The 27963-nt window shown below is 48.9% G+C and overlaps 1 protein-coding gene across 2 annotated transcripts in view; it reads right to left on the bottom strand.

Moving 5' to 3' along the window:
• The window catches only part of MAEA (macrophage erythroblast attacher, E3 ubiquitin ligase), a 58432-nt gene that overhangs the window by 11443 nt on the left and 19026 nt on the right, over nt 1-27963 (bottom strand). For both annotated transcript variants that reach the window (XM_077136208.1, XM_077136209.1), the window contains exons 2-4: nt 9636-9818; nt 7103-7306; nt 2956-3078 (exon numbers count right to left, since the gene is read on the bottom strand). In XM_077136208.1, the coding sequence (XP_076992323.1) occupies nt 2956-3078; nt 7103-7306; nt 9636-9818 (510 nt within the window). The remainder of the gene's footprint in view (nt 1-2955; nt 3079-7102; nt 7307-9635; nt 9819-27963) is intronic.

Below are 27963 nucleotides of genomic sequence, written 5' to 3'. Positions count from 1 at the left end.
CTGTGTAGGGAGCTGTCCTCAGTTCACAAAACAGTTCAATTCCCCGGGTAAAGGAAGCGACTGGAGGAGAAGCGACAGGCACCTGCACGAGGACACAGAGGCATTCTGGAGTCCATGCTGTTGCCACACCGTCGCAGGAGCACATGCACGAGTCCCACCCCAGCCCCACCCCAGCCCCACCCCAGCCTATGAGCTGCACCACGGAAGTCCTGGAACAACACAGACAAGCCCGTCTCCACGTGCTGACACATGGCGGGGAGACAGGGACCACAGTGAGCATCTGCTGCGGCAGGCAGTGCCCAAAGGCCATGGGACAGGAGCAGAGCAGCCATATCCGGGGCCTGCTGAGCAGGTGACACCTGAGCAGGGGGTGAGGCAGGGGGGAGAACAGAGGCCACAGGCAGCTCTTCTCAGGTCCTGAGAACCATGGAGGTGGGTAGAAACAACCAGAGGCTGGACCCAGAGCCTGTCGATAGGCCGTGGGGAGGTAGAAAGGTTCGCAGTAGAGTCTGAGAAAGATGCTGCTGCTGCACAGGGAAATGGGGAGTCTGGCAGGATGTCTGTGCAGCTGCATTTCTAGTGTATCTGTTTCTAAAGGTTCTGGAAATGACTGATGGAAAGCTAGTGGAGTAGACACCTGGCAGAGGTAGTTTTAACATACACCTAAATGCCAACTTTTTGGAATCCTACGTCAGTCAAATTTTGGCTAAAACTCATACAGCTCACAGTGGGGACAGGACAAGCATGCAAATTTAAACCAAGTGATCCAAGATGGAAAGCAGGACTACTGTACAAAAGCGTGACTTTAAGCCGTGAAGTCACCCAATGGGCAGGACATGTGGCGAGATGGCAGCAGCCCTCGACTCCTGCAGAGCAGTTCCAGCCAGGCCTGAGACGGCCACCCCAACCCACCGGAGCAGGCAGTCCTCTCCGCAACACCAAGGCAATGCAGCAGCAGCAACGAGTAGTGACATGAGGAGGGGGCAGAGGAGCCGCCTACCTTCCCAGCTGTGAATGGAGGGCCGCATACTTGGCGCCCATGATAAACACAGGAACGCATGGGCTGTGCCCTGTCCCCTCGCCTCCCCAATGCCGCTGCATCTGGGCCGTGAGCGCCATGTAGGTCTGGCACACACCGGTGAAGAGGGCAGGCACCACACTGCCCACAGGCCCCAGGCCCACCAAAGGGACAGACAGTGGGGGATCGCCATGCAGGACCTCCTGAAGCCTGCTCCCCTCTGCCCTGAGTCTCCCCAGGGCATGAGAATCGAAGCCAGCTGGGCCTGTTCAAATGCTGCCCTAAGCAGGGGCTCCTGGGGGACCCCCAAAAGCAGGGAAGAGGGACCATGTGACCTCCTAGATCGTCACCTGGGTCAAGTCCAGGTGACAGCTCTGTAAGGTGTGTCACCGGCACAACAGCTGCCCTAAGTGGGCCACTAGGTGAACGTGTGGATGCAGCCACCACAGGCGCACTGAGTCGTGAAGGTCACCCCCCACAGGTGCCCATCACCGCGGGCCCTTGAGTCTTCCAACCCATCACACCACGTGCATCCCGGCTTCTGTGTTCTCAGGCATCTTGAGACCTGGGTCAACCTAAGAGACACTGACTAGGAAACCCCGTTACTTTAAAAACATTTGTGTGAAATTAGGTCTCAACACTTCATTTTCCACCTGGACTTTCCTCTTTGCTAGGAAAAGACCTTAGAAAAGAGTCCTCGGCAGGACGCCAGCACAGGACTCCCGGTCCAAGGGGCCTGGAAGGGGCCAGGACAGTTCCTCCAGGCTCCACTCACTGCCAGGCGAGCACATGAGGAGCACGTGTGAGAGCATGAATGTGTGAGCAAGAGCATGTGCGTCTGCGCACGGCATGAATGTGTGTGAGCGCGTGCATGTGACTATGCACGAGTACTTATGCACGAGTGTAATCACATACATGTGCAGGCATGAACAAGTGTGACATGAGAACATGTGCATGAGCAAGTACGCGTGTGTATGTGAGCATCTGTGAGTGTGAATATGTACATGAGAACGTATGAGAATGTGAGCACACCCACAATCCTGCCCGGCAGCCATGGTCGTGCACTGCGCCACCTTCCTTGGTGTGCCATGAGATCCTGTCATGGCCATGACCTTGGCCGTGCCCCTCCCTCAAGGCCCCTGCCTGCCCAGATCTGGCTGGGTGCCCAAGCAGCACAGTGGCCCCCAGCAGTCCTGCGACACTGGACAGGCCAACGGGTGGCCAGGGCCTGCAGAAATGCCCACGAGACAGGCTAGGTCTGCAGTGAGCACCCAGACAGATCTGGCAGCAAGCACCCAGACGGGCTTCCCTGCGAGGGAGAGCTGTCCAATCTCAGGGGTGCTGGGGAGAAGAGCAGGGCCAAGGGTACAGCCCAATTTGGGCCTTCCTTTTGGAGGCTCCTTTCCAGGGTCCCTACTCTCTTTGGGGGGCCCAGGCTGCTGTGCTCTTTTGTCCCACCTTCAACTTGTGCTCACCTGGACAGCCCTGCATGCAGAGAGCCACCCTTGCTGGTGATCACAGGCAGCCCGACCTGCTTGGGCACAGGGGTTAACCTAAAACGCTCCTGCAAGAACTACACTGACCCCCACCTTTTAGAAGGAAAGTTTATGACCTACAATCCTTGTTAAAAGCCTAATTTTTAGGCACCTGTGGGCCTTGAGAAAGCGTGTCCACAATGTAACAGGAGCAGGTTCAGAACTCTGCAGCCTGCTCCACACGCCACGTTGCAAGGTGGCTACCCACCCATCATAGCAGGCTCTGGAGAGGCCACAGGCCCAAGACCCCTACCCTGGGGCCTCGGCACCTGCCCCCGAAACTGCGGGCGCTTCCCCGTGTGACAGGGAAGAGGGCATACTGCTCACAGGTCTCGGCCGCAGCACAGCCAGCCAAACGCCGGAAGGTGAGGGCTAGAGCCTCCCCACCACAGAGCAGCCCACCTTCATCTTACGCAGTCGGGACTTGTTGTCGTGGCACCAGGCCAGGCACGTCGCCGTCTCCCGCCTCTCCAGGGACTCCTCCACCTCCTTGGCCGTTAGGAACATCTCGATGTTCACCAAGTCCTTCAAGAAAGGGAGCAATTCAAGGTCAGAGCGCTCCCCGACCTATGACCTCTGAACCCAAGGGGTGAAGAATCCCAACACCTCCCCCTGCTGCCCCACCCCTGCTGGGCCTGTGGCTGAGGCCCACAGGTACCCAGGTCCAGCTCCCCTCTGATGCCCCCCACGAGGCCCCGCAGGGTAGGACACATGTCCAGCTGAACCCTGCTTCCAGCTTGCTCCCAGGCCAGCGGCACGTTGCCATAGTTGGGGAGTAGCCAGGGCTGGGGGCCAAGCTCCAGGCAGACGCTCCTGCTTCCTGCATCTGTGCTGTGGGGGCATTGCTGAAGCTGAGCCACAGCAATGTGGGCTACACACTCAGCCCTCGAGGAGTGGGAGAAGACGCTGGGGTTAGAGGCCTACAGGACGGCATGGTCCTGGTGCCTTGTTTCCTGTCCCAAACAGCACAAAGGAGACTCGGACACCCACGTTCACGCATCTGGCCCGTGAATGAGCCCAGGGAGGCCAGTCAGCAAGGTGCAGGACTGCGGCCTCTCCACACTCGCCAGGGTCCTGGAGGTCTTGCCTGGAATCGTGCAGCTCTCAGGCTAGCTCTGAAGGCCACACACTGACCACTCTAGCCTGTCACGTCTCCTCATGACCCGAGAGCTCTGGGAGCAGTGTGTATTTCGAAGTGGACACTTAACAACCTGGTGACAGCATTCAAACATTCTGAAGGGCCCCAGGGCCGAGGAGGATGGCAGCTGCTATCCAGGAGACTGAATGGGCGAGCCTCCAGCAGTTCCAAGGTCATGTGCCCTGAAGACAAGCAAAGTGCGACTCGCCCTACTGTCCACACGTCCAGACGATGCAAGTCTGAACGTCCCTGGCAGAAGAGCATAGTGGGTGGGTAACCTCAGCCAAGCCCCCAAGTCTGTTGTCAGCCACGTGGACACACCCTGCTAGGACAGCACTGCTGTGAGGGCTGGGGCTGGGGCCAGGGTGGACTGCCTGCCCACCGCACCCAGAATGACCTGAGGCCACCCACAAGGGCACTGGGGGCCTGCCCACGTGGATTCTGCTCCCTCAAGCCCCACATGCAGATTTCTTTAGACTTGGGGGTCTGGGGGGAAGGGGAAGTGAGGGCGGGCTGAGCCTGGGTCAGAATCTCCTGCCTGCCTCTCTCAGTTTCTGAAGACTGTCTTCTTTTGAAAGGTAAAATCACAGCCCCATGAGCCAAGCGTAGAAGGAGGCATTGGTCAGGAGACCCCACACCACCCACAGGCCTTCCCTGTCAGGCAGGCTGCCCGAGTGAGGGTGTCTGCTTCATGGGGCGGTGGCCCTGCCGCCAGGCAGCATGCTGCCGCTGACCCAGAGAGAGGGGGGCAGAGGAGAATCTGAACTGAGACAGTTCTGGCAAAGGAAATCAGTTTAATGATAAATCTCAAAACACCATGCCAAGCTGTTCTGGCAGCAAGGACGTGATCAGATCCTGTCTCAGGATCTGACCTGAATGAAGTCCCAAGAGTCAACCACCTGCAGAGCCTGAGGGAACTAAAGTGCATTAACTGTGCACAAGAGCAGTTGTACACAGGTCAAACTCGCCCTGGTTGGACAGAGCCTTCCTGTCACAGAGTCCTGCCAGCTCATCACCGGGCAGATGTTTGCTAACCATGATTTCCTTCCTGCAGGGGGGTGGGAGGTGTGGCCAATGGGACCATCCCAGGGCCTTCCCCAGAGGGAAGGACTCCCAAACGAGTGCGGCCTGCGAACGATGTGCCTTCATTTGCCAGGCAGCAACAGGTGAGTGTGTGCAAGGACACGCGACTCATGGCCACCTCTCCACAGGGGGCTGCAGGACACACCCCACCCACCAGGCCAGGCACTTGTCCCAGCCCTGGCCCGGCAAACTTGGCCTCTCTGAACTCCTGGCTCAGGGCCTCTGGGCTCCGGGGGCCCATGCACGGACGCTCTTCTGAGGGGGCCGACTGCTCACCAGGCAGCTTCAGGAGGCCCTCTGCCCTACTCGCCCTTTGGATGTGCATGCGCGGGTACACACATGTGCATGTGTCTAATCCATTCCACAGGTGTTTCCCAAGAGCCTCAGGCCTGGCTCCGCTGCAGCAGCAGAAACATAAGAGAGAAGTCAAGCAGATGAGACTACACCCCGCAGGCTGACGTTCTCCCAGAGAGGGGCCGCTGAGAAGCCAGTGAGACGTGCACGCAGCCCAAGCATGCAGGAGGCCAGAGAAGCAGAGAGAAAAAACGGGAGAAAGGACTGAAGGAGGAGGATGGGCAAGTGTGGCCAGCAGTTCAAGAAGCACCAAGAGCACAGGCAGCAAAATCTGATCAAATCAAATACGCAGTCAGACTTCTCTGCCACGGCCCAGGCGTCCATCTGCTTCTCTGCCAATTGCCTATTGTGTCTGTCATGAGAACAACCAAGCCACAGCCCCAAACCCCCTGCCTCCTCGCTGGCTCAGAGAAGATGTAGAAGCCCCCCCCCACCCCGGCTCAAGCTGACCCAGATGCTGAGTCCCCGCTGGGATGAGAACGAGCACACAGCGCTGGAGGAACCTGGCCCACCTTTCCAAAGGAGACTCTACAACAAGTCTGCTCGCTTTAAGTTTCCAGAAACTAGTCAAGAGATTGCTCTCATGGTAGATTTCTCGGATTGTGTTCCATGTGATACACTGAGTTGATATTAAGGACACCCCAGTGGTAACCTGCCCCCTTCGTCCTACTCCATGGATGGCTGCTGTGGGGACAAGAGGAGGGGGAGCACAGGAGGACGGAGCAGGGGCAGAGAAGGGAGTCAGGGAGAGCCAGGAGTTCACACAAGACGGGGCAGAGGTCGTGGTGAGGCGCCTAGGGCCGCATGGAGTGACTGGACAACTGGAGTTCACACGAGAAGAGGCAGAGGTCGCGGTGAGCCGCCTAGGGCCGCATGAAGTGACTGTGGACAACTCAGGGGCGGCTGGCAGGAGGCACAGGGCATGGGCCTGGTTGCCATGGGCTCTGCCACCAGGTGGGGTACAGCCTGTCAGGGAGCAGCCCAGGGGGCACCCAAGGAGCAACAGCCCAGATGCAAGACAGGGGCACGGGGGTGATGAAGACCCCAAGACCTGGGAGGGTACAACTTGGAGATCCACCCCCCGCAGGGCCCCCTCCGACTCTGCTCGACATTCTGGTGTCAAAGGCGGGTTCCATTTCCCTCCCTCTCACCTCGGTTCCACTCAAAGTGGAACGATGGGAAATGATCTGGCAGAGAAGAGCACCAGGGACGCATCCACAAGCACACTGATGGGAACGGGAAGGAACAGGATGGGAAATTTCTTTCCTCCTTTTTCCTAACCAGGACATGTTTAAACTACTTGCAGATGACAAGCACCTGAATTCATCACATTTGGATATGGATATCCTTTTAGCTCAAAAAACACAGAACAGGAGACACTTCATAGTGAAGACTCAGGGCCTGACAAGCAAACAGAGAGGCCCACTGTCCAAGCGGGGACATGCCGCCCAGACATAGGCCGGGGCCACCCCACACCCCAGGGGCGGATGGCGATGTCAGTGTGCAAGGGCCACAGTTACTGAGACTTGGGAATAAGCCCACCTGTCCCGTTCCCTGCGGTTGCTTCCTGTCCCGCCCCTGCCCTATTCCCCTCCCCATTCCATCCCTGCACCGTGCCCCCTCCCCTGTCCCGTCCCTGCTCCGTGCCCCCTCCCCTGTCCCGTCCCTGCTCCGTGCCCCCTCCCTGTCCCGCACCTGCTCCGCGCCCCCTCCCCGTCCCGCACCTGCTCCGCGCCCCCTCCCCGTCCCGCCCCTGATCCGTGCCCCCTCCCCTGTCCCATCCCTGCTCCGTGCCCCCTCCCCGTCCTGCACCTGCTCCGTGCCCCCTCCCCGTCCCGCCCCGCTCCGTGCCCTCCCCTGTCCCGTCCCCGGCTCCGTGCCCCCTCCGGTGTCCCTTCCCTGCTCTATTTCCCCTCCCCGTCCCTGCTCCGTGCCCCCTCCCCTGTCCCACCCATCCCTGTCAGCTGGGCCCACCTCAATGCCACTCTGCCGGGCCAGCTTCACAGCGGTGTTGTAGTAGCCGCAGCGCAGCAGGTGCTCCACCATCATGCGGTCCATGCGTTTCCGCTTCCATAGGCTGGCGGCCGCCGGCTGGTCGCTGCTGTGCTCCTTGAGGTGCTCAATCCTGCGCTTGCACAGCTTTGCACTCTCGTCCTCAGCCTGGATGGACTCCACGGCCTGCACACAAAGGGAGACGTGCGTGGGAATGGGCCTGCTGATCCATCCAGTATCGGGTGCCCACTTCCCAAGGCTGATTCTGGGAAGCCAGGACAGACACCAGGGAAGCAGATGGACGTCCTGGGACATGTGGACAGCAGGACAGAAATAAAAGGGCACATGAAATGGCCCTGCCAGTTTGGAAAGCCAGCTCCCACCCACGTGGCCATCTCTGAAAGCCCCACCCTCTCCAGGCCTGCCCTGGGGCCCTAGTCTTCATGGTGCCTGAGACACATCTGGACACTCCCTGAACACCTGCTCAGACCTAGACAGCCGTTCTGAGAACGGAGGCTTCAAAAGCTCCACGCAGGGGCCCCAGGGTACCTCCAGGAGGGGCTAGGGGGAGCAGGGGAGGTGCCCAAGGCACCAAGCTCTCTGGGAGCACTGGAAGCCCCTTCCCCACAGTTCTGACTGTGAAACTCAGCACCGGCACTCCCCCCAGATGCAGGTGTGCATGCACTGTTTTCCGAGTCAGGTGCTCTAAGAGGAATGCTCTGCTGGGCCGTCAACCGCTCGGTCAATCCAGCCCCTCTATCCGACAGCTGCGGACAACCTACCAACACACAACCTGACCCCTGCTCCCGCCCAGCTGAGTGGACCAGGGAGATGAGTCCAGCAGCTCCAAGTGTGGGCAGCGACAGCGCAGACCAGAGCCCAGTGGCAGCACTTCCCAGGAGGCTCTCCGGGACCCTCTGCAGAGCTCCCACCCCTCCTCACTTCCTCCTCAGGCTTTTCTCAAGCACTGATGCCATAAGCAGCCACAGGGCCCCTGCTGGGATTCAAAGGGAAACTCCATGGTTTTCTTTTTCACAGCTGTTTTGTCTATTAGGGACCCCTTACAATTCCAAATGACTTGAGGATCAGCTTTTTCATTTCTGCAAAAAAGACTGCTGGAATTTTAGTCAGGATTGCACTGAATTTGTAGATCACTTTAGGCAGTATTGACAGCTTAACAATATTCAGTCTTCCAATCTATGAACAGGGGATGTCTTCCCAATTATTTAATTTCATGTCAACTTGGTCAGGTTAACACATCTAGTTGTTTGGTCAAGCAAGCACTGGCCTTACTATTACCGTGAGGATGTTTCACAAATGGACTTAAACTACTAGTCAGTTGACTGCATCTGCAATACCCTCAGCTATGAGGGGCTCATTTTCAAAGCTGGGCCACTTGTGTCTGCATGCTCCAAACAGCAAATGGAAAGAGGTTTTGACAAAAAAAAGTCTGGAATACCAAGCTCAACCTGCTCTGTGGTAAATCCAGCTGTACCCACACCTGCAAATTCTTATTACTGAGTTCTTTCTAAAGAAATACACAGTTTGGTGACACAGTTTTGAAAAACACTTAATGCTTTCAAGTAGAAATACAAAGAAATGAAGATTAATCTTTCTTCTTCTACAATCTACCTTATTATAAAAAAATAAAAGTATTTTTATGAAACCTGGTATTTTAGAAACATTAATATGCATGAGTCTGAAGCATGAAGTTTGAAGTTTGAAGCTCATGCAGTAAGTCCCCTTGGGGAAATGGTGAGAAGAAGAAAATTCAACTTCCCCAAGTGGAGAATTCTTGATATTCTCACAAGCAGTGTGGACAACTAAAGCAGAAGGCTGAGCCCAATCTTGGGGTTTGTTCATATGAAACTTAACCCCACAAAGGATAGGTCAAGTCTACTTAAAATTAGGCCTAAGAGTCACCCCCAAGAGAACCTCTTTTGTTGCTCAGGTGTGGCCTCTCTCTTCAGCTAACACAACAAGCAAACTCACTGCCCTCCCCCCTCTACGTGGGACATGACTCCCAGGGGTTTGGACCTTCCTGGCAACGTGGGACAGAAATCCTAGAATGAGCTGAGACTCAGCATCAAGAGACTGAGAAAACCTTCTCGACTGAAAGGGGGAAGAGAGAAGTGAGACAAAATAAAGTATCAGTGGCTGAGAGATTCCAAACAGAGTTGAGAAGCTATCCTGGAGGTTATTCTTATGCATTAAATAGATATCACCTTGTTAGGTAAGATGTAGTGGAGAGGCTGGAGGGAACTGCCTGAAAATGTAGAGCTGTGTTCCAGTAGCCATGTCTCTTGAAGATGATTGTATAATGATATAGCTTTCACAATGTGACTGTGTGACTGTGGAAACCTTGTGTCTGATGCTCCTTTTATCTACCTTATGGACAGATGAGTAAAACATACGGATTAAAAATAAATAAATAAATAATAGGAGGAACAAACGTTAAAATAAGTTTAGTAGACTGAAAAAAAAAAACCTCCTGCAGCCCTACCAGCGCACTCACCTTCCTCTTGAGGACACTGAGCTTCTCCACCACGCCGTCCAGCAGGCTGACCACGGAGTCCACGGCAGGGCAGCCGCTCAGAGTCTTTTCCAGCTCGGCCACCGCCACAGTGACATGGCTCGTCTCACGGTCGATGTTCTTCTGAGCAGCCCGAAAGCGCTTGTTCAGGGTCTCGTAGGGCACCTAGGGGAGAAGTCAGGGTCACCGAGAGTCATGCCCGGGGCTACATTCAGGACATGCCAAGGCTCCAGCGTGGCACCTTTTGTGGCAAAAGCGCTCAACTTTCTGTTCTCTCAAAACCACATCTACCCTAACCTTCAACCATTCCACCAAATGGGACTGGAGTGAGTGAGGCACTGTCCGCGCTCCTGGACTATTCCAACATAATCCCAATGTTCATCTAGAAAGGTAAAGAAGCCATCGAAAAGGAGAGAACCAGCAGGGATTAACTCTATCTAATGTGAAAACCAAGACGCCAATCACGTGCCAGGCGGGGCTGACAGAAGCAGACGAGTGTAGCATTCGGGGTCTCTCAGTGTGGGCCAATCAGAGAGTGAGTGAATCGGCAGATAACAAGCCATATGAGGTAAGGGCGCACAGAAACATGTGCTGCACATCCAACAGAGCGAAATAAAGGGACACAAATACCCCCGGGAGGTCTTGGGGACATATTCAACTAAACTCAGTGAGGGGATGCTTGTTATAAAAATACAAAACAAAAAATAATCTAAAAATAACCTCTACTTTTCGGCTCTAGAGAACTGCTACTAAATCTCTCTTCCTTTTCTTACGCACCCATGATTTTCAACGCGACAAACAGGGCTGCGCTGCACCCGGACTGCGCCCGCCGGCTGTTGGGCTGGTGCATCCCTGCACACACCCGCAACCACGGGCTGGAAGGAGCAAGGGCTCCCGGTGCGGAAGGCTCTGTGACGTGACCGTGTTTTGGGGTCAAGCGTCTTCAACCAGCCCGACAACATCTAGGACTGACTCCTCCGCCTGCACGGTCAGGCACCCACGGGGCTCTGGGCTCCGCACGGTCAGGCACCCACGGGGCTCTGGGCTCCGCACGGAGCAGGGGGGTCACAGGAAGAAGGCCGGGCGCACCAAAGCATCCAGGCCCGGCTTGGAAGTCGGACCTCCTAGGAATAGGGTCACCAGACAGAGAGCAGCCCCGCGTGGGCCCAGGAAGGAGCCCTGAAGCAGGTGCAAGACCCAAGGCTCCAGGGGTCAGCCAGCAGTGTCCCAGGAATGGCCAGTGCTGAATGGAGCCGCCATGCCCACCTGTACCTCAGGCCTATTCTGATACTGGGCAGGCTGCACTCAGGCCAGCAGGCAATCAAAGGCTGACAAGGTGCAGGACAGGTACGGCTGGGTGGGCCACACAGCAAGGGCTCAGCTCAGGTAGCTGGTTCACCAGGACTCACGCTTGTGGGCGAACACAGGAATCTTGAACGGTGGGAGAGAGCAGCCAAGCCACACACAACACCCGCTGAAAACCCAGACGGTGAGGAAGGAAAGGAAAGCAGGATGGGAGAGGCACTGCCGCAGTGCAAGCTTGGACAGTGTGTGGCGTGTGCCCCTCCCAGGCAGGATGCAGCACGAGCAGCAGCGGGCACACGCCTGGAGGGGCTGCTAGGAGCTGTTGGGTCTCATTCTGCAGGACACTTGGACAAAGAACGCACAGGTCCAGAGCCGTGAGCCTGCCAGCGCTGCTGTGGGGCTTGTTCCCCTCACCTGTACTGTACGTCCTGGTAGGTCCTTTCTTCTTGGGATGCAGTACTACTTATAAAATTAAAAAGGTGGGGGGTGGGCTTTTCTCCACATCCACCTGGTGAGCTACAAACAACACCAAGTGTTCAGTGCAGGGCAGGACACTGAGTGGACAGAACAAGCCCCTCGTACAAGTGGCCAAGCAGTCCTCCACCCTCCAACCTACACTCTGGCAGACTCTCCCACGCTTGATTCCGTCACTGCACACATGAAATTTCTCAAGGGTATCAAGTATGACACAGCCCTCTCACTGAGACGAGACCGTCTTTGCAGCAAAGAAAATAAAATGTCGTCGTCTCCGAGAGAAGGCCCACGACACCCAGGCCGGCACTCTGCCCAAGCACTCCTCGCTGCACTAAGCTGCTGGCTGAAGCAGGCCTCCCTGACCACCCCTCCTATGACCAGGCTCTGCACGCTTGTGCTAAAGGGGTCATCAGGCAGGACAGGTGACCCAAGCAGCTGGCTGCGGCAGGTATGAACGCTGGTCCTCTGGGCACAAGGGAACAGGAATGCTGCCCACAGCCTCAGCTTGGCCAGTGCCTCACAGCTCTGCAAGCTTCCGAGGTGCAGGCGGAGGAGAAACTGCTGTTGGGTGAAGGCAGGCTTTCCCCGCATCTTTACAACTCTTTTGTGCAAGTCCAAAATTACTTCAAAACACATCGTTTGAAATAAAAACAAAATAACAAGGGCATGCAGACATGAATGCATGCATGTCCTAGAGTCCCTGCAAAGAGAAGCAGGAAGCTGCCACAGGAAGGGAACCAGGAGCCGTGTACTCCCTGTCAGAGCACTGAACTCTTCCAGAAGTCCAAGTGCAGGCATTCAATTTAGTACTTCCGGAAGAGGACACGCTCCACTCCAGGGCTGCCAGAGACTGAGTCACCAGCCAGAGCTATGCAGGGTACCCCAGTGGCTTCCCTCACTCAACATCTAATCAATGAGCTGGACACCTGCAGACAGACGGAGGGAGCCCAGGGGCTCAGACAGAAGACAAGTGGGGAGGCAGAGAAGCCAGGAAGCCCAACTCTCTAGTCACACACCCTAAGACCATGCTGGGTGGGCCCCAGCCCAAACCAGGGCCTTGGACTCACTCCTACCTGACCTGGGCTGACAGTCTCATAAAACACAATAAAAATGAATCACTTGGGGGTCTGTAAGTAGTATTACCATACTGAAGATGAACAAGACTGAAAGGGGTTGTATAGACCCATGTGTTACACTGATTAACACTAGAAATATAAATGGGTTCTTGTAGGAACTGCTTCAAGGGTGGGATTCGTGTACAACGGGTGTTTGGGTCTGGGGTGCGGGGAGATGCTGCTGTTGTTGTATGCTGTGGGCTGTTTAGCAGGAATACATCAAGACCACCAAAGCAACAAAGGGGTAAATAATGGGGGGAGGACAAGAGTTAAGGGGCAGTCTAGAGTTCCTATTTGGTGAAGGGGTGTGTACTGGTTATCTTTCTCTTGGGAACAATGACATTATCTAAAATTGAGGGTGTTGATGGCCAATGGACTTTGGATACTACACATGATGCCTGATGAATGCAGGTGGCTGAAGGACTCACTGACTGAGAAGTAGATTGGTGAACGATGATGTATACATATGATCGAATATTGTGCTGCTACAAAAAAGGAATGAAGTCGTGAGGCATCCAACGATGTGAATGAACTGGTGGGACATCTGGAGAGGCACAATAAGCCAGAAACAAAAGAACACTCATTGTACGGTCTCCTCTAGAAAATGCTTATAAGAAAACAGGGGCCTAGACTGTAAGCTCTTACGGCAGACACATTTAGTCTGGAGTGGTAATTATTATTTCTGGACTTGGAAAGGCCGTTTTATATATCTATAACCTGGTACTTAGAGATAAGAATGAAGGCGATCAGGTCGGGATTAAGGTAATTCAGAACACAGGGGTGAGGAAGACAGTGCCTGTATTTTAGAATCGCACCTACTCTTTGAGACCAAAGGAAGAAAGTTTTATTTTGTCCAGAATCTAAATTTTCGGTAGCACATAATCTAACAAACTGCCTGGACAGCTCATCTGAACAACTGAAACACAGAGAGCCCAGAATAAGAATGAGGATTTTAATCCTGTGTAGTTTAATGTAATGCCTGGATACATTCTAGAGTACAGTAAGCAGATAATCAAAACGTACAGGCAAAGTCCCATGGGGGATGGGAGAAAAATTTGGAACTATTAAACTTTACCATAGGGAATCCCCTGATTCTGTGTCAAACACTGGGGACACCTAAATCAATAGGCCAAGCCCTTGATCGTGGGGCTTACTCGTGTGACACTTATGTAGGTAGTGAAGGGGCTTAGCTTACCTATACATATGCCTAAGAGTCACCTCTGGAGGACCTCTTTTGCCCAGATGTGGCCCCAGTCTCTCTAAGCCCAACTCTGCAAGTGAAATCATTGCCCTCCCCCCTACGTGGGACATGACTTCCAGGGGTGAAAGTCTCCCTGTTGGTATGGGAGATGACTCCCAGGGATGAGTCTGGCCCTGGCACTGTGGGATCAACAATTCCATCCTGACCAAAAGGGGGAAAAGAAGTATAATTAATAAAGTTATCAGTGGCAGAGAGAGTTCAAATAGAGTAAAGAGGCTACTCTGGAGGTCACTCTTATACAAGCTTCAGTTAGACCTTGTTACCTGTCATAACCTGCCAACCCCCAAACAGGACCATTCCAGCCAATCCTAAAGAACACCTAGGGCATAAGATTGTACAAGGGTTTCTTGCACTAGGGTAACTTTCCAGAACCCTACAACCTCCACATGGGTCCCTGGGCCAAATAAGCCCTGAAACCTAGAGAGCCCAGCCTCTCCAGAACATCAGCTAGTTCCATCTCCCTATCCCATATTAGTGACAGACCCTTCCAAACATGAAAAAGTTAGAACGCCATAGCCCAAATACCCCTAAAGAGAGGGATGGAAAGATCAAAGGTGATGGTGGAGTTACACAGAGAAGGTAGGATTTAACAAATGAATATAATTGCTGAATCATTAAATTGCTATTTCTTTTAGTTTCCAGTATCTTAGAGCAGCTGGAAATAAAAACCTAAACTTGTGGAATTGTAACCCATCCCAAACTCCGAAATCTGTTCTACAGCTAATTGTTGCTCTGTGCGTTGAAATTTATTGCTTTTTTTGTATATCTGTTATTTATCACAAAAAAAAGAAAAAAAGAGTCAATTGTCATGATAAAAAAATATTTATTCCTTCTAGTATCCTATTCCGGAGTAGCCAATGGAAAACTCTGAGAGGATCGTATGGTAGCTCATGACCAAACTCTGGGATCTGCCCTGTAAGCACTTGCTGAAGAGTGCTCTGAAAATCACTGCTTTTTTCTTTCTTTGCTTTGTATGTATGTTACATTACATAACAAACAAATTTAAAAAAAAAGAGTAACTTGGGTGCACAGGTGGTTCAGTGGTAAAATGCTTGTCTTCCACGCAGGAGACCTGGGCTTGATTCCCAGAACATTCACCCCCCCCCCCAAAAAATCATTAAAAGATGAAGTGAACGAATCCCAAGATGAAAGGTGCAACATGCAAGCTCCCAACTTTTTTTTATCAGGTTCAGGCATTAACTTTGTATTTCAATAAACATGATCCAAACAAACATAACAGATAAAAAGAAAGGCTACCACACTGCCGCACTGTCCACTCAGGCGTGTGCTGGTGACGGAGAGGTGCCCCAGAGCCGCTAGGAAGCTGGAGTGGCAGCCTGGGGGGGCCCTGCCCATACACGCACAGGGGCCACGTGCTCAGCCCTGGCCTGCGACCCACCTGCCAGTGGCAGAACCCACACATGGCGCCTGCCAGAGATACTCGCCTCAGACTGACTCATTTTTAACATCCACCCGAAATGGAGGCAAGCAAAGCTGTAGTATCTTCAGCCCAAGACAGCCCCATCCCAACAATGTGCGCTGGGGGGGTCACAGTCCAATTAACCACCTCCCAGCCTGACACACTTTTGGGGTGCAATCAAAACAAACTTAAACCTCGCAGGGGGTCCCAGGGCTACAGGCACACCCAGCACAGCCCTGCCCAGGATGCCTGGTGAGACCCAATGTGACAGTAGCCCCCGAAGGCACTTTGCCTATGCGCAAGGCCGCCCTCTACACGGGTGAGGCCCTGGCACCCAGAAGACCCAGCCTGCCTATGGCTGTGTCCAGCCCAGTGTGCCCTTCTTGGGGGGGCTTAGCGCCCCCAAGCCCACATCCACCTTACCCTCCCCACTGGTCCACGCCTTGGCACCTGCTCCCCCACCCCAGTGCAGAATGCTGCCTCTCCAGCCCAGGGCCCAGAGCTTGTGGGTGTGGAGTCCCTGTCCAGGGGCTATGTACTGGGGGGCTCTCCCCCACTGCAGGGACTGCCGGGACTTACATGAGGAGTGCCAGGCACTGCTTCCCGTCCAAGCCCCTCCCCGCACTCACTTCTCCATGTCGGCCTCGGGCCTCCTCAGCCTCCTTCCCCTGAGCACCCGGCCTGCGGCCCTGTCCTCTGCCGGCCTTCACCAACCTCCCCTTCACAGTCTCCTTCCCAAAGGGCATTTGCCAAAAGAACGAACAGAGTTTCAGAAATGCCAAGAATTCCAAACCTGCCAAATTATTATTCAAGAATGAGGGCAATCCTACATTGTGGAGCAGCTAGAAGGAAAAATCTGAGAGATCGTGTGGGGGCCCATGACAAACTCTGGGATCTGTCCCGTAACCACGTGTGGAAGGCTGCTCTGAAAACTACTGCTTTACTTCCTTGCTTTGTATGTATGTTATATTATACAATAAAAAGTAAAAAAAAAATAAGGGCAAAATAAATATTCTCTCAGAGTGCAGGGACTCAAAGCTTAGTACTCGTAAACGCTTTCTGGAAGGAAAATCACCCACAGTCCTGAAGCCAGCAAAAGTAAACCCACAAGGGAAGGCCACCCAGGGTGCCAGAGCGGCAGTGAAGACGGAAACACTACAGAGGCAGGCAGCCTAAGGGTAGATAACATGACTATAAACGTCATAATCTGATAGATCTTTACAGCACATTCTGAAAAAAGGAAAATGTTAAAAAACATTTTCCTGATGGCTTCAGTAACACACGGGCACTGGTGCTTGGTTTCAAATAAAGCTACGCACACTACAAAGCTACCATGACCAAGACAGCGTGGCCCTGGCCTACGAATGGATGCAGGGCTCAAGACAGGATGCGGCAGCCAGAGGCAGACATCGATGCAGGCCCAGGTACCAAGGCAGTCCACGGAGAAAGGACAGTGTTTTGGTTTGTTAAAGCCGCCGGAATGAAATATGCCACAAACAGAACAGCTTTTAAAAAGGGAATTTATTAAGTTGCAAGTTTACAGTTCTAAGGCTGTGAAGATGTCCAAACTAAGGCATCCAGGGAAAGATACCTTGACTCAAGAAAAGCCAGTGGGCCCAGAACACCTCTGCCAGCTGGGAAGGCACACAGCGACGTCTTCTAGCTTTCTCCCCCAACTTTCTGTTTCATGAAGCTCCCCTGGGGGCATTTCCTTCTTCATCTCCAAAGGTCTCTGGCTGCACTGGCTCTGCAGCTCTTTCAAAATGGCTCCCTCTTACAGGGCTCCAGTAAGCAACCCCACCTTAAAAGGGCGGGCATGCATATCCATGGAAACCATTTAATCAAAGGTTACCACCCACAAATGGGTGGGACACATCTCCATGGAAACAATCAAAAAGGTCCCCGCCAGCAATACTGAATGAGGATTAAAGACCATGGCTTTTCTGGGGTACACAACAGCTTCAAACCAGCACACACAGTTTGTGCCTCAATCATGCCAGACCAGACATCAAGAGGGGAAAAAAACATTGGTTGAAATAACTATTCTTTCCCAGTGAATTAACCTGTCACAGATACCCGGGTTAGTTTCTGGCTCACAAATCTATTTCTTGGCCCACGAGTCTATCTTTACGCCTTCTGGTGCTGTCGCTGCCTAACCACCCTGGTCTGAGAAGCAGCAAAGGTGAGCATCCCTGTCCTCCTGTCCTGCCCTTAAGAGGGAAAGCTTTCGATCTTTCGCCATCTAGCATGATGATGTTTTTTTCGTAAATCTCCTTCATCAGGCTGAGTAAGCTTCTTTCTATTCCTAGTTTGTTTCTAGTATTTTTTAATCATAAAAGGATACTGGACTTAGTCAAATGCTTTTCTGTGTCTACTGAGATGACCATTGGTTTTTATCCTTACTAATACGATGTATTAAACTGACTGATGTGGAGTTCCAGGAAGATGGCGAAACAGCTAGAGAAGGGACAGGACGGTGACCGAGACGGCGATTTCCAGGGTGTAGTGATGTGGGAGAGTTTTCTGCACCACACAGGGAGGCCCTGGTTGCAAAAGCTGAGGAACTGAGAAGCAGAGGACCAGAGACTGTCCTAGTGTGGATGCCCGGAGCCCTCAGGAGTGGGAGACGGGGACTGTGAAGTAAGTCAAGCCGCGTTCATGTTCCTTGAACGCACTACCCTTACTGGCACAGCCCCGCGACCCACTACCCACCCCACATCCCACGCACCTGAACCCCATCACCCGCCCCCCATCGCTGAGCTCCAAGTAACCCCGTCCCCCATTGCTGGGCTCCAAGTGCCCCCGCCCCCCCAAACCCCTGCGCATGTACCCACCCCACAGCCCCACCCCCGAATGCGCACGCCTGCCCCACCCCAACCCACCTCTCCCGCAAATGTGCAGTCTCGCCCTGCCCCTCCCAAGCCCTACTCCCCCTCCTTGCCCCCTGCAGGCAGTCGCGGTGCAGAAAGGTCGCGGGCGTTTACCTCAATACCCAGGCTACACCCACCCCCAGCCCACACTGCCGCAACCCCAACCCGCTGCCCTGAGCACAAAGGGCCCCGCACCCTAAACCAGTGCACATCAGGGCCCCACCCCCCAGACCCATGCACCCGAATGGCCACATCCTCCCTGCTGCTGGGAGCCCACGCTCACAGGTGCCAGCGTAGCATCCTCAACCTGCACCCATACCTGCCCTGCAACGCATCTCCGTGCTGTCCTGCCCCGCCCTCCTCCCTACAGCCTGCTCCACAGCCACTCTGCAAACACGAGGGTTTACACTCCTGAAGGAAAACGACTTCCAAAGTAAACCAATCATGATATTTACATGCCACGAAGACAGAAGGTCACTAGGCATATCATGCTGCAGACAGGTATACCTCGGCCTACCGACCAAATTAAAAACCAGAGGAGACACAGATACTGGAACAACTAATCAAAGACGTTCATATAACTCTACTAAACAAAATAAATGTGATGGCTAATGACATAAAGGAGATCAAGAAGACACTAGAAGAGAATAAAGAGGAGTTTGAAAGAATAAGCAGAAAAATAGCAGGTATCAGAGATTGAAGACGCTGTAGACCAAATAAAAAACATACACAACAGTGGATTTGAACAGGCAGAAGAAAGAATACACAAACTAAGGGATAGGACAGCTGATTTCGATCACTCAAAACAGCAAAATGGCAAAAAAGATGGAAAACTTTGAATTGTATCTCAGGGAAATGATGGACAAAACAAAGCGCACAAATATAAGAATCACTGGTGTCCCAGAAGGAGAAGAGGAGAGTCAAGGGCTAGGAAAACTAGCTGAGATATAATGGGGGAAAAGTTCCCAATCCGTATAAAGGACAGAAACACACAAGCCGAAGAAGCTCAGCGAACTCCGAAGAGAATAAATCCAAGCAGGATTTATTCCCCAAGACACACACCATCAGTCTGCCAAACACTGAAGAGAAGGAGAAAACCCCGAAGGCAGAAAGGAAGCACAACCTACCACGTACAAGGGTAGCCACATCAGGCTGAGTTCAGACAACTCAACCGGCACCTGGAGGCGAGAAGGCAGTGGTATGATACATTCAAGATCCTGAAAGAGAAAGACTTTCAGTCAAGAATTCTGTACCCAGCCATACTGTCCTTCAAAACTGAGGGAGAGATTAAAGTTTTCACAGACAAACAATTCCTGAAAGAATCTGTCAACAAGAGATCGGCCCTATGAGGAATACTAAAAGGAGTTCTGCCAGTTGGAAAAAAAAAAAGACATGAGGGAGGTCTGGAGAAGGGCACAAGATTGAAGCGTACCAGTAAAGGATAATTTAAAGGATAAAAAGAGAAAGAGGGATGGATCCAAGATGGCGGCTTAGTAAGGTACATGCGTCTTAGTTCCTCCGACTCCAAATCAACTAATAGGTGAACAGAAACAGTACAGAACACCTCCCGGGGCTACAGCAGGGAATGGACACAACAGCGTAACCCAATCTGGACTGGCTAGTCTGACTGCGAAACTCGGCTGCGGTGAGACACTCGGCGGCGCGCGATTTCCCGAGCAGCCGCAGCTACGGCGGTCCGAGCTACTCCCTCCCTCCTTCCCGGGCTGGCTGAGAGACTCGGAGAGGCAAGCTTCCTAGCCAAGGCGGCCGGCGCCACACTTTTGCGGGCGGCTTTGAGTCTCGGCCTCGAATCCGTGGCTACGAGTCTCGGATCAGAGGGCTATCCAAAGTCTGGGCTGGCTAGTCTGACTGCGAGACTCGGCTGCGGTGAGACCCCCGGCGGCGCGCGATTTCCCGATCAGCGGCAGCTGCGGCGGTCTGAGCTACTCCCTCCCTCCTTCCCGGGCTGGCTGAGAGTCTCGGAGAGGCAAGTTTCCCAAGCCGTGACGGCCGGCGCCCCTCTTTTGCAGGTGGCTTCGAGTCTCGGCTTCGAGTCCGCGGATACGAGTCTCGGATCGGAGGGCTATCCAAGCCGCGGTGGCCCCACCCACATGGGAGGCTTCCTGGTCCGGTGGGGAATTCCCCAGGCCCGCTGCGGCCCGCGACCAGCCACAGGGTCCCCTCAAGCCGCAGTAGCTGACGCCCCCACTACGCGCGGCCCCTGAACCAACGGAGAGAATTGGATCCGAAATTCCCAGGCCGCGGAGATTGGTGACTGGGGGAGACCCATTCCAAACACTTGAGACAAACGTGTGCCACGTGCGCCACCTACTGGGCAAGATAAGAAAAACAGATCCCAGAGATTTCACAGAAAAATCTTACAACCTTGCTGGGTCCGACACCCAGAGAAAGCTGAATAAATGCCCAGACGCCAGCAGCAGAAGATAACTGTCCACGCTCAAAAGATTGAGAATATGGCCAAGTCAAAGGAACAAACCAATAGCTCAAATGAGATACAGGAGCTGAGACAACTAATGCTGAATATACGAACAGAAATGGAAAACCTCTTCAAAAACGAAATCGATAAATTGAGGGGGAACATGAAGAACACATGGGCTGAACAAAAAGAAGAAATAGAAAAACTGAAAAAACAAATCGCAGAACTTATGGACGTGAAGGATAAAGTAGCAAACATAGAAAAAACAATGGATACCTACAATGATAGATTTAAAGAGACAGAAGATAGAATTAGTGATTTGGAGGATGGAACATCTGAATTCCAAAAAGAAAAAGAAACTATCGGGAAAAGAATGGAAAAATTTGAACAGGGGATCAGGGAACTCAAGGACAATATGAACCGCACAAATATACGTGTTGTGGGTGTCCCAGAAGGAGAAGAGAAGGGAAAAGGAGGAGAAAAACTAATGGAAGAAATTATCACTGAAAATGTCCCAACTCTTATGAAAGACCTAAAATTACAGATCCAAGAAGTGCAGCGCACCCCAAAGAGATTAGACCCAAATAGGCGTTCTCCAAGACACTTACTAGTTAGAATGTCAGAGGTCAAAGAGAAAGAGAAGATCTTGAAAGCAGCAAGAGAAAAACAATCCATCACATACAAGGGAAACCCAATAAGACTATGTGTAGATTTCTCAGCAGAAACCATGGAAGCTAGAAGACAGTGGGATGATATATTTAAATTACTAAAAGAGAAAAACTGCCAACCAAGACTCCTATATCCAGCAAAATTATCCTTCAAAAATGAGGGAGAAATTAAAACATTCTCAGACAAAAAGTCACTGAGAGAATTTCTGACCAAGAGACCAGCTCTGCAAGAAATACTAAAGGGAGCACTAGAGTCAGATACAAAAAGACAGAAGAGAGAGGCATGGAGAAAAGTGTAGAAAGAAGGAAAGTCAGATATGATATATATAATACAAAAGCCAAAATGGTAGAGGAAAATATTATCCAAACAGTAATAACTCTAAATGTTAATGGACTGAATTCCCCAATCAAAAGACATAGACTGGCAGAATGGATTAAAAAACAGGATCCTTCTATATGCTGTCTACAGGAAACACATCTTAGACGCAAAGAAAATACAGGTTGAAAGTGAAAGGTTGGGAAAAGATATTTCATGCAAATCACAACCAGAAAAGAGCAGGAGTGGCTATACTAAAATCCAACAAATTAGACTTCAAATGTAAAACAGTTAAAAGAGACAAAGAAGGACACTATATACTATTAAAAGGAACAATTAAACAAGAAGACATAACAATCATAAATATTTACGCACCGAACCAGAATGCCCCAAAATACGTGAGGAATACACTGCAAACACTGAAAAGGGAAATAGACACATATACCATAATAGTTGGAGACTTTAATTCACCACTCTCATCAATGGACAGAACATCTAGACAGAGGATCAATAAAGAAATAGAGAACCTGAATATTACTATAAATGAGCTTGACTTAACAGACATTTATAGGACATTACATCCCACAACAGCAGGATACACCTTTTTTTCAAGTGCTCATGGATCATTCTCAAAGATAGACCATATGCTGGGTCACAAAGCAAGTCTTAACAAATTTAAAAAGATTGAAATCATACACAACACTTTCTCGGATCATAAAGGAATGAAGTTGGAAATCAATAATAGGTGGAGTGCCAGAAAATTCATAAATACATGGAGGCTCAACAACACACTCTTAAACAACAAGTGGGTCAAAGAAGAAATTGCAAGAGAAATTAGTAAATACCTAGAGGCAAATGAAAATGAAGACATAACATATCAAAACTTATGGGACGCAGCAAAGGCAGTGCTAAGAGGGAAATTTATTGCCCTAAATGCCTTTATCAGAAAAGAAGAAAAGGCAAAAATGCAGGAATTAACTGTCCACTTGGAAGAACTGGAGAAAGAACAGCAAACTAATCCCAAAGCAAGCAAAAGGAAAGAAATAACAAAGATTAGAGCAGAAATAAATGAAATTGAAAACATGAAAACAATAGAGAAAATCAATAAGACCAGAAGTTGGTTCTATGAGAAAATCAACAAGATTGATGGGCCCTTAGCAAGATTGACAAAAAGAAGAAGAGAGAGGATGCAAATAAATAAGATTAGAAATGGAAGAGGAGACATAACTACTGACCTCACAGAAACAAAGGAGGTAATAACAGGATACTATGAACAACTTTACGCTAATAAATACAACAATTCAGATGAAATGGACAGGTTCCTGGAAAGACATGAACAACCAACTTTGACTCAAGAAGAAATAGACGACCTCAACAAACCAATCACAAGTAAAGAGATTGAATTAGTTATTCAAAAGCTCCCTAAAAAGAAAAGTCCAGGACCAGACGGCTTCACATGTGAATTCTATCAAACATTCCAGAAAGAATTAGTACCTACTCTCCTCAAACTCTTCAACATAATCGAAGTGGAGGGAAAACTACCTAATTCATTCTATGAAGCCAACATCAGCCTCATACCAAAACCAGGCAAAGATATTACAAAAAAAGAAAACTACAGACCAATCTCTCTAATGAATACAGACGCAAAAATCCTCAATAAAATTTTAGCAAATCGTATCCAACAACACATTAAAAGAATTATACATCATGACCAAGTAGGATTCATCCCAGGTATGCAAGGATGGTTCAACATAAGAAAATCAATTAATGTAATACACCATATCAACAAATCAAAGCAGAAAAATCACATGATCATCTCAATTGATGCAGAGAAGGCATTTCACAAGATTCAACATCCTTTCCTGCTGAAAACACTTCAAAAGATAGGAATACAAGGGAACTTCCTTAAAATGATAGAGGAAATATATGAAAAACCCACAGCTAATATCATCCTCAATGGGGAAAAATTGAAAACTTTCCCCCTAAGATCAGGAACAAGACAAGGATGTCTACTATCACCACTATTATTCAACATTGTGTTGGAGGTTCTAGCCAGAGCAATTAGACAAGAAAAAGAAATACAAGGCATCAAAATAGGAAAGGAAGAAGTAAAACTATCACTGTTTGCAGACGATATGATACTATACGTAGAAAACCCAGAAAAATCCACAACAAAATTACTAGAGCTAATAAATGAGTACAGTAAAGTAGCAGGCTACAAGATCAACATTCAAAACTCTATAGCTTTTCTATACACTAGCAATGAACAAGCGGAGGGGGAAATCAAGATACAAATCCCATTTATAATCGCAACTAAAAGAGTAAAATACCTAGGAATAAATTTAACTAAAGAGACAAAAAACCTATATAAAGAAAACTACAAAAAACTGCTAAAAGAAATCACAGAAGACCTAAATAGATGGAAGGGCATACCGTGTTCATGGATTGGAAGACTAAGTACAATTAAGATGTCAATCCTACCTAAACTCATCTACAGATTCAATGCAATACCAATCAAAATCCCAACAACTTATTTTTCAGAATTAGAAAAACCAATAAGCAAATTTATCTGGAAGGGCAGGTTGCCCCGAATTGCTAAAAACATCTTGAGGAAAAAAAACGAAGCTGGAGGTCTAGCGATGCTGGACTTTAAGGCATATTATGAAGCCACAGTGGTCAAAACAGCATGGTATTGGCATAAAGATAGATATATCGACCAATGGAATCGAATAGAGTACTCAGATATAGACCCTCTCATCTATGGACATTTGATCTTTGATAAGGCAGTCAAGCCAACTCACCTGGGACAGAACAGTCTCTTCAATAAATGGTGCCTAGAGAACTGGATATCCATATGTAAAAGAATGAAAGAAGACCCGTATCTCACACCTTATACAAAAATTAACTCAAAATGGATCAAAGATCTAAACATTAGGTCTAAGACCATAAAACAGATAGAGGAAAATGTAGGGAGATATCTTATGAATCTTACAACTGGAGGTGGTTTTATGGACCTTAAACCTAAAGCAAGAACACTGAAGAAAGAAAGAAATAAATGGGAGCTCCTCAAAATTAAACACTTTTGTGCATCAAAGAACTTCATCAAGAAAGTAGAAAGACAGCCTACACAATGGGAGACAATATTTGGAAACGACATATCAGATAAAGGTCTAGTATCCAGAATATATAAAGAGATCATTCAACTCAACAACAAAAAGACAGCCAACCCAATTACGAAATGGGAAAAAGACTTGAACAGACACCTACCAGAAGAAGAATAACGGATGGCCAAGAGGCACATGAAGAGATGCTCAATGTCCCTGGCCATTAGAGAAATGCAAATCAAAACCACAATGAGATATCATCTTACACCCACCAGAATGGCCATTATCAACAAAACAGAAAATGACAAGTGCTGGAGAGGATGCGGAGAAAGAGGCACACTTATCCACTGTTGGTGGGAATGTCAAAGGGTGCAACCACTGTGGAAGGCAGTTTGGCGGTTCCTCAAAAAGCTGAATATAGAATTGCCATACGACCCAGCAATACCATTGCTAGGTATCTACTCAAAGGACTTAAGGGCAAAGACACAAACGGACATTTGCACACCAGTGTTTATAGCAGCGTTATTTACAATTGCAAAGAGATGGAAACAGCCAAAATCTCCATCAACAGAAGAGTGGCTAAACAAACTGTGGTATATACATACGATGGAATATTATGCAGCTTTAAGACAAGATAAACTTATGAACCATGTAATAACATGGATGGACCTAGAGAATATTATGCTGAGTGAATCCAGCCAAAAACTAAAGGACAAATACTGTATGGTCTCACCGATGTGAACGGACATTCGAGAATAAACTTGAAATATGTCATTGGTAACAGAGTTCAGCAGGAGTTAGAAACAGGGTAAGACAATGGGTAATTGAAGCTGAAGGGATACAGACTATGCAACAGGACTAGATATAAAAACTCAAAAATGGACAGCACAATAATATCTAATTGTAAAGTAATCATGTTAAAACACTGAATGAAGCTGCATCTGAGCTATAGGGTTTTTTTGGTTTTTGTTTACTTGTTTGTTTGTTTGTTGTTGTTTTTTATTATTATTACTACTTTTATTTCTTTTCTTTATATTAACATTTTATATCTTTTTCTGTTGTGTTGCTAGTTCCTCTAAACCGATGCAAATGTACTAAGAAACAATGATCATGCATCTATGTGATGATGTTAAGAATTACTGAGTGCATATGTAGAACGGTATGATTTCTAAATGTTGTGTTAATTTCTTTTTTTTTTCTTTCCGTTAATAAAAAAAATAAAAAATAAAAAAGAATAAAAATAAAATAAAAAAAAAATTAATGTGTTATATGCAGCATTCATGGAATGCTGACCACCAAAGAGAGATGTACTACAACAGCAAATTTGCTTCTGAAATCATCCCCCATGGCCCAAATATATTTTAATATCTTCCTAATTAGCTTTTTTCTCTCTTAAGTAATTCTGCCTTCTTTATAACACACTACTCTTATTGTACATTTTCCCCATCAAATGCCCAGTTGAAGTTTATTTTAAAAGGCAAAGAGCAAGAAACGAATCCCATTTACAATCGCAACTAAAAGAATAAAATACCTAGGAATAAATTTAACCAAAGAGACAAAAAACCTATATAAAGAAAACTACAAAAAACTGCTAAAAGAAATCACAGAAGACCTAAATAGATGGAAGGGCATACCGTGTTCATGGATTGGAAGACTAAGTACAATTAAGATGTCAATCCTACCTAAACTCATCTACAGATTCAATGCAATACCAATCAAAATTCCAACAACTTATTTTTCAGAATTAGAAAAACCAATAAGCAAATTTATCTGGAAGGGCAGGGTGCCCCGTATTGCTAAAAACATCTTGAGGAAAAAAAACGAAGCTGGAGGTCTCGCAATGCCGGACTTTAAGGCATATTATGAAGCCACAGTGGTCAAAACAGCATGGTATTGGCATAAAGATAGATATATCGACCAATGGAATCGAATAGAGTACTCAGATATAGACCCTCTCATCTATGGACATTTGATCTTTGATAAGGCAGTCAAGCCAACTCACCTGGGACAGAACAGTCTCTTCAATAAATGGTGCCTAGAGAACTGGATATCCATATGTAAAAGAATGAAAGAAGACCCGCATCTCACACCTTATACAAAAGTTAACTCAAAATGGATCAAAGATCTAAACATTAGGTCTAAGACCATAAAACAGATAGAGGAAAATGTAGGGAGATATCTTATGAATCTTACAACTGGAGGTGGTTTTATGGACCTTAAACCTAAAGCAAGAACACTGAAGAAAGAAATAAATAAATGGGAGCTCCTCAAAATTAAACACTTTTGTGCATCAAAGAACTTCATCAAGAAAGTAGAAAGACAGCCTACACAATGGGAGATAATATTTGGAAATGACATATCAGATAAAGGTCTAGTATCCAGAATATATAAAGAGATCGTTCAACTCAACAACAAAAAGACAGCCAACCCAATTACAAAATGGGAAAAAGACCTACCATAAGAGGAAATACGGATGGCCAAGAGGCACATGAAGAAATGCTCATGTCCCTGGCCATTAGAGAAATGCAAATCAAAACCACAATGAGATATCATCTCACACCCACCAGAATGGCCATTATCAACAAAACAGAAAATGACAAGTGCTGGAGAGGATGCGGAGAAAGAGGCACACTTATCCACTGTTGGTGGGAATGTCAAATGGTGCAACCACTGTGGAAGGCAGTTTGGCGGTTCCTCAAAAAGCTGAATATAGAATTGTCATACGACCCAGCAATACCATTGCTAGGTATCTACTCAAAGGACTTAAGGGCAAAGACACAAACGGACATTTGCACACCAGTGTTTATAGCAGCGTTATTTACAATTGCAAAGAGATGGAAACAGCCAAAATGTCCATCAACAGAAGAGTGGCTAAACAAACTGTGGTATATACATACGATGGAATATTATGCAGCTTTAAGACAAGATAAACTTATGAAGCATGTAATAACATGGATGGACCTAGATAATATTATGCTGTGAGTCTAGCCAAAAACTAAAAGACAAATACTGTATGGTCCCAATGATGTGAATCGACACTCGAGAATAAACTTGGAATATGTCATAGGTAACAGAGTTCAGCAGGAGTTAGAAACAGGGTAAGATAATGGGTAACTGGAGCTGATGGAATACAGACTGTGCAATAGGACTAGATACAAAAACTCAAAAATGGACAGCACAATAATACCTAATTGTAAAGTAATCATGTTAAAATACTGAATGAAGCTGCATCCGAGCTATAGGTTTTTGTTTTGTTTTGTTTTGTTTGTTTTGTTCTTATTATTATTACTTTTATTTTTTTTCTCTATATCCACATTCTATATCTTTTTCGGTTATATTG

The sequence above is a fragment of the Tamandua tetradactyla genome, chromosome 19, assembly GCF_023851605.1.
Source record: "Tamandua tetradactyla isolate mTamTet1 chromosome 19, mTamTet1.pri, whole genome shotgun sequence".
In the NCBI taxonomy this organism is placed as follows: Eukaryota; Metazoa; Chordata; class Mammalia; order Pilosa; family Myrmecophagidae; genus Tamandua; species Tamandua tetradactyla.
The sequence above is the reverse complement of the archived record's forward strand: the minus strand, read 5'-3'. Positions and strand labels throughout refer to the sequence as shown.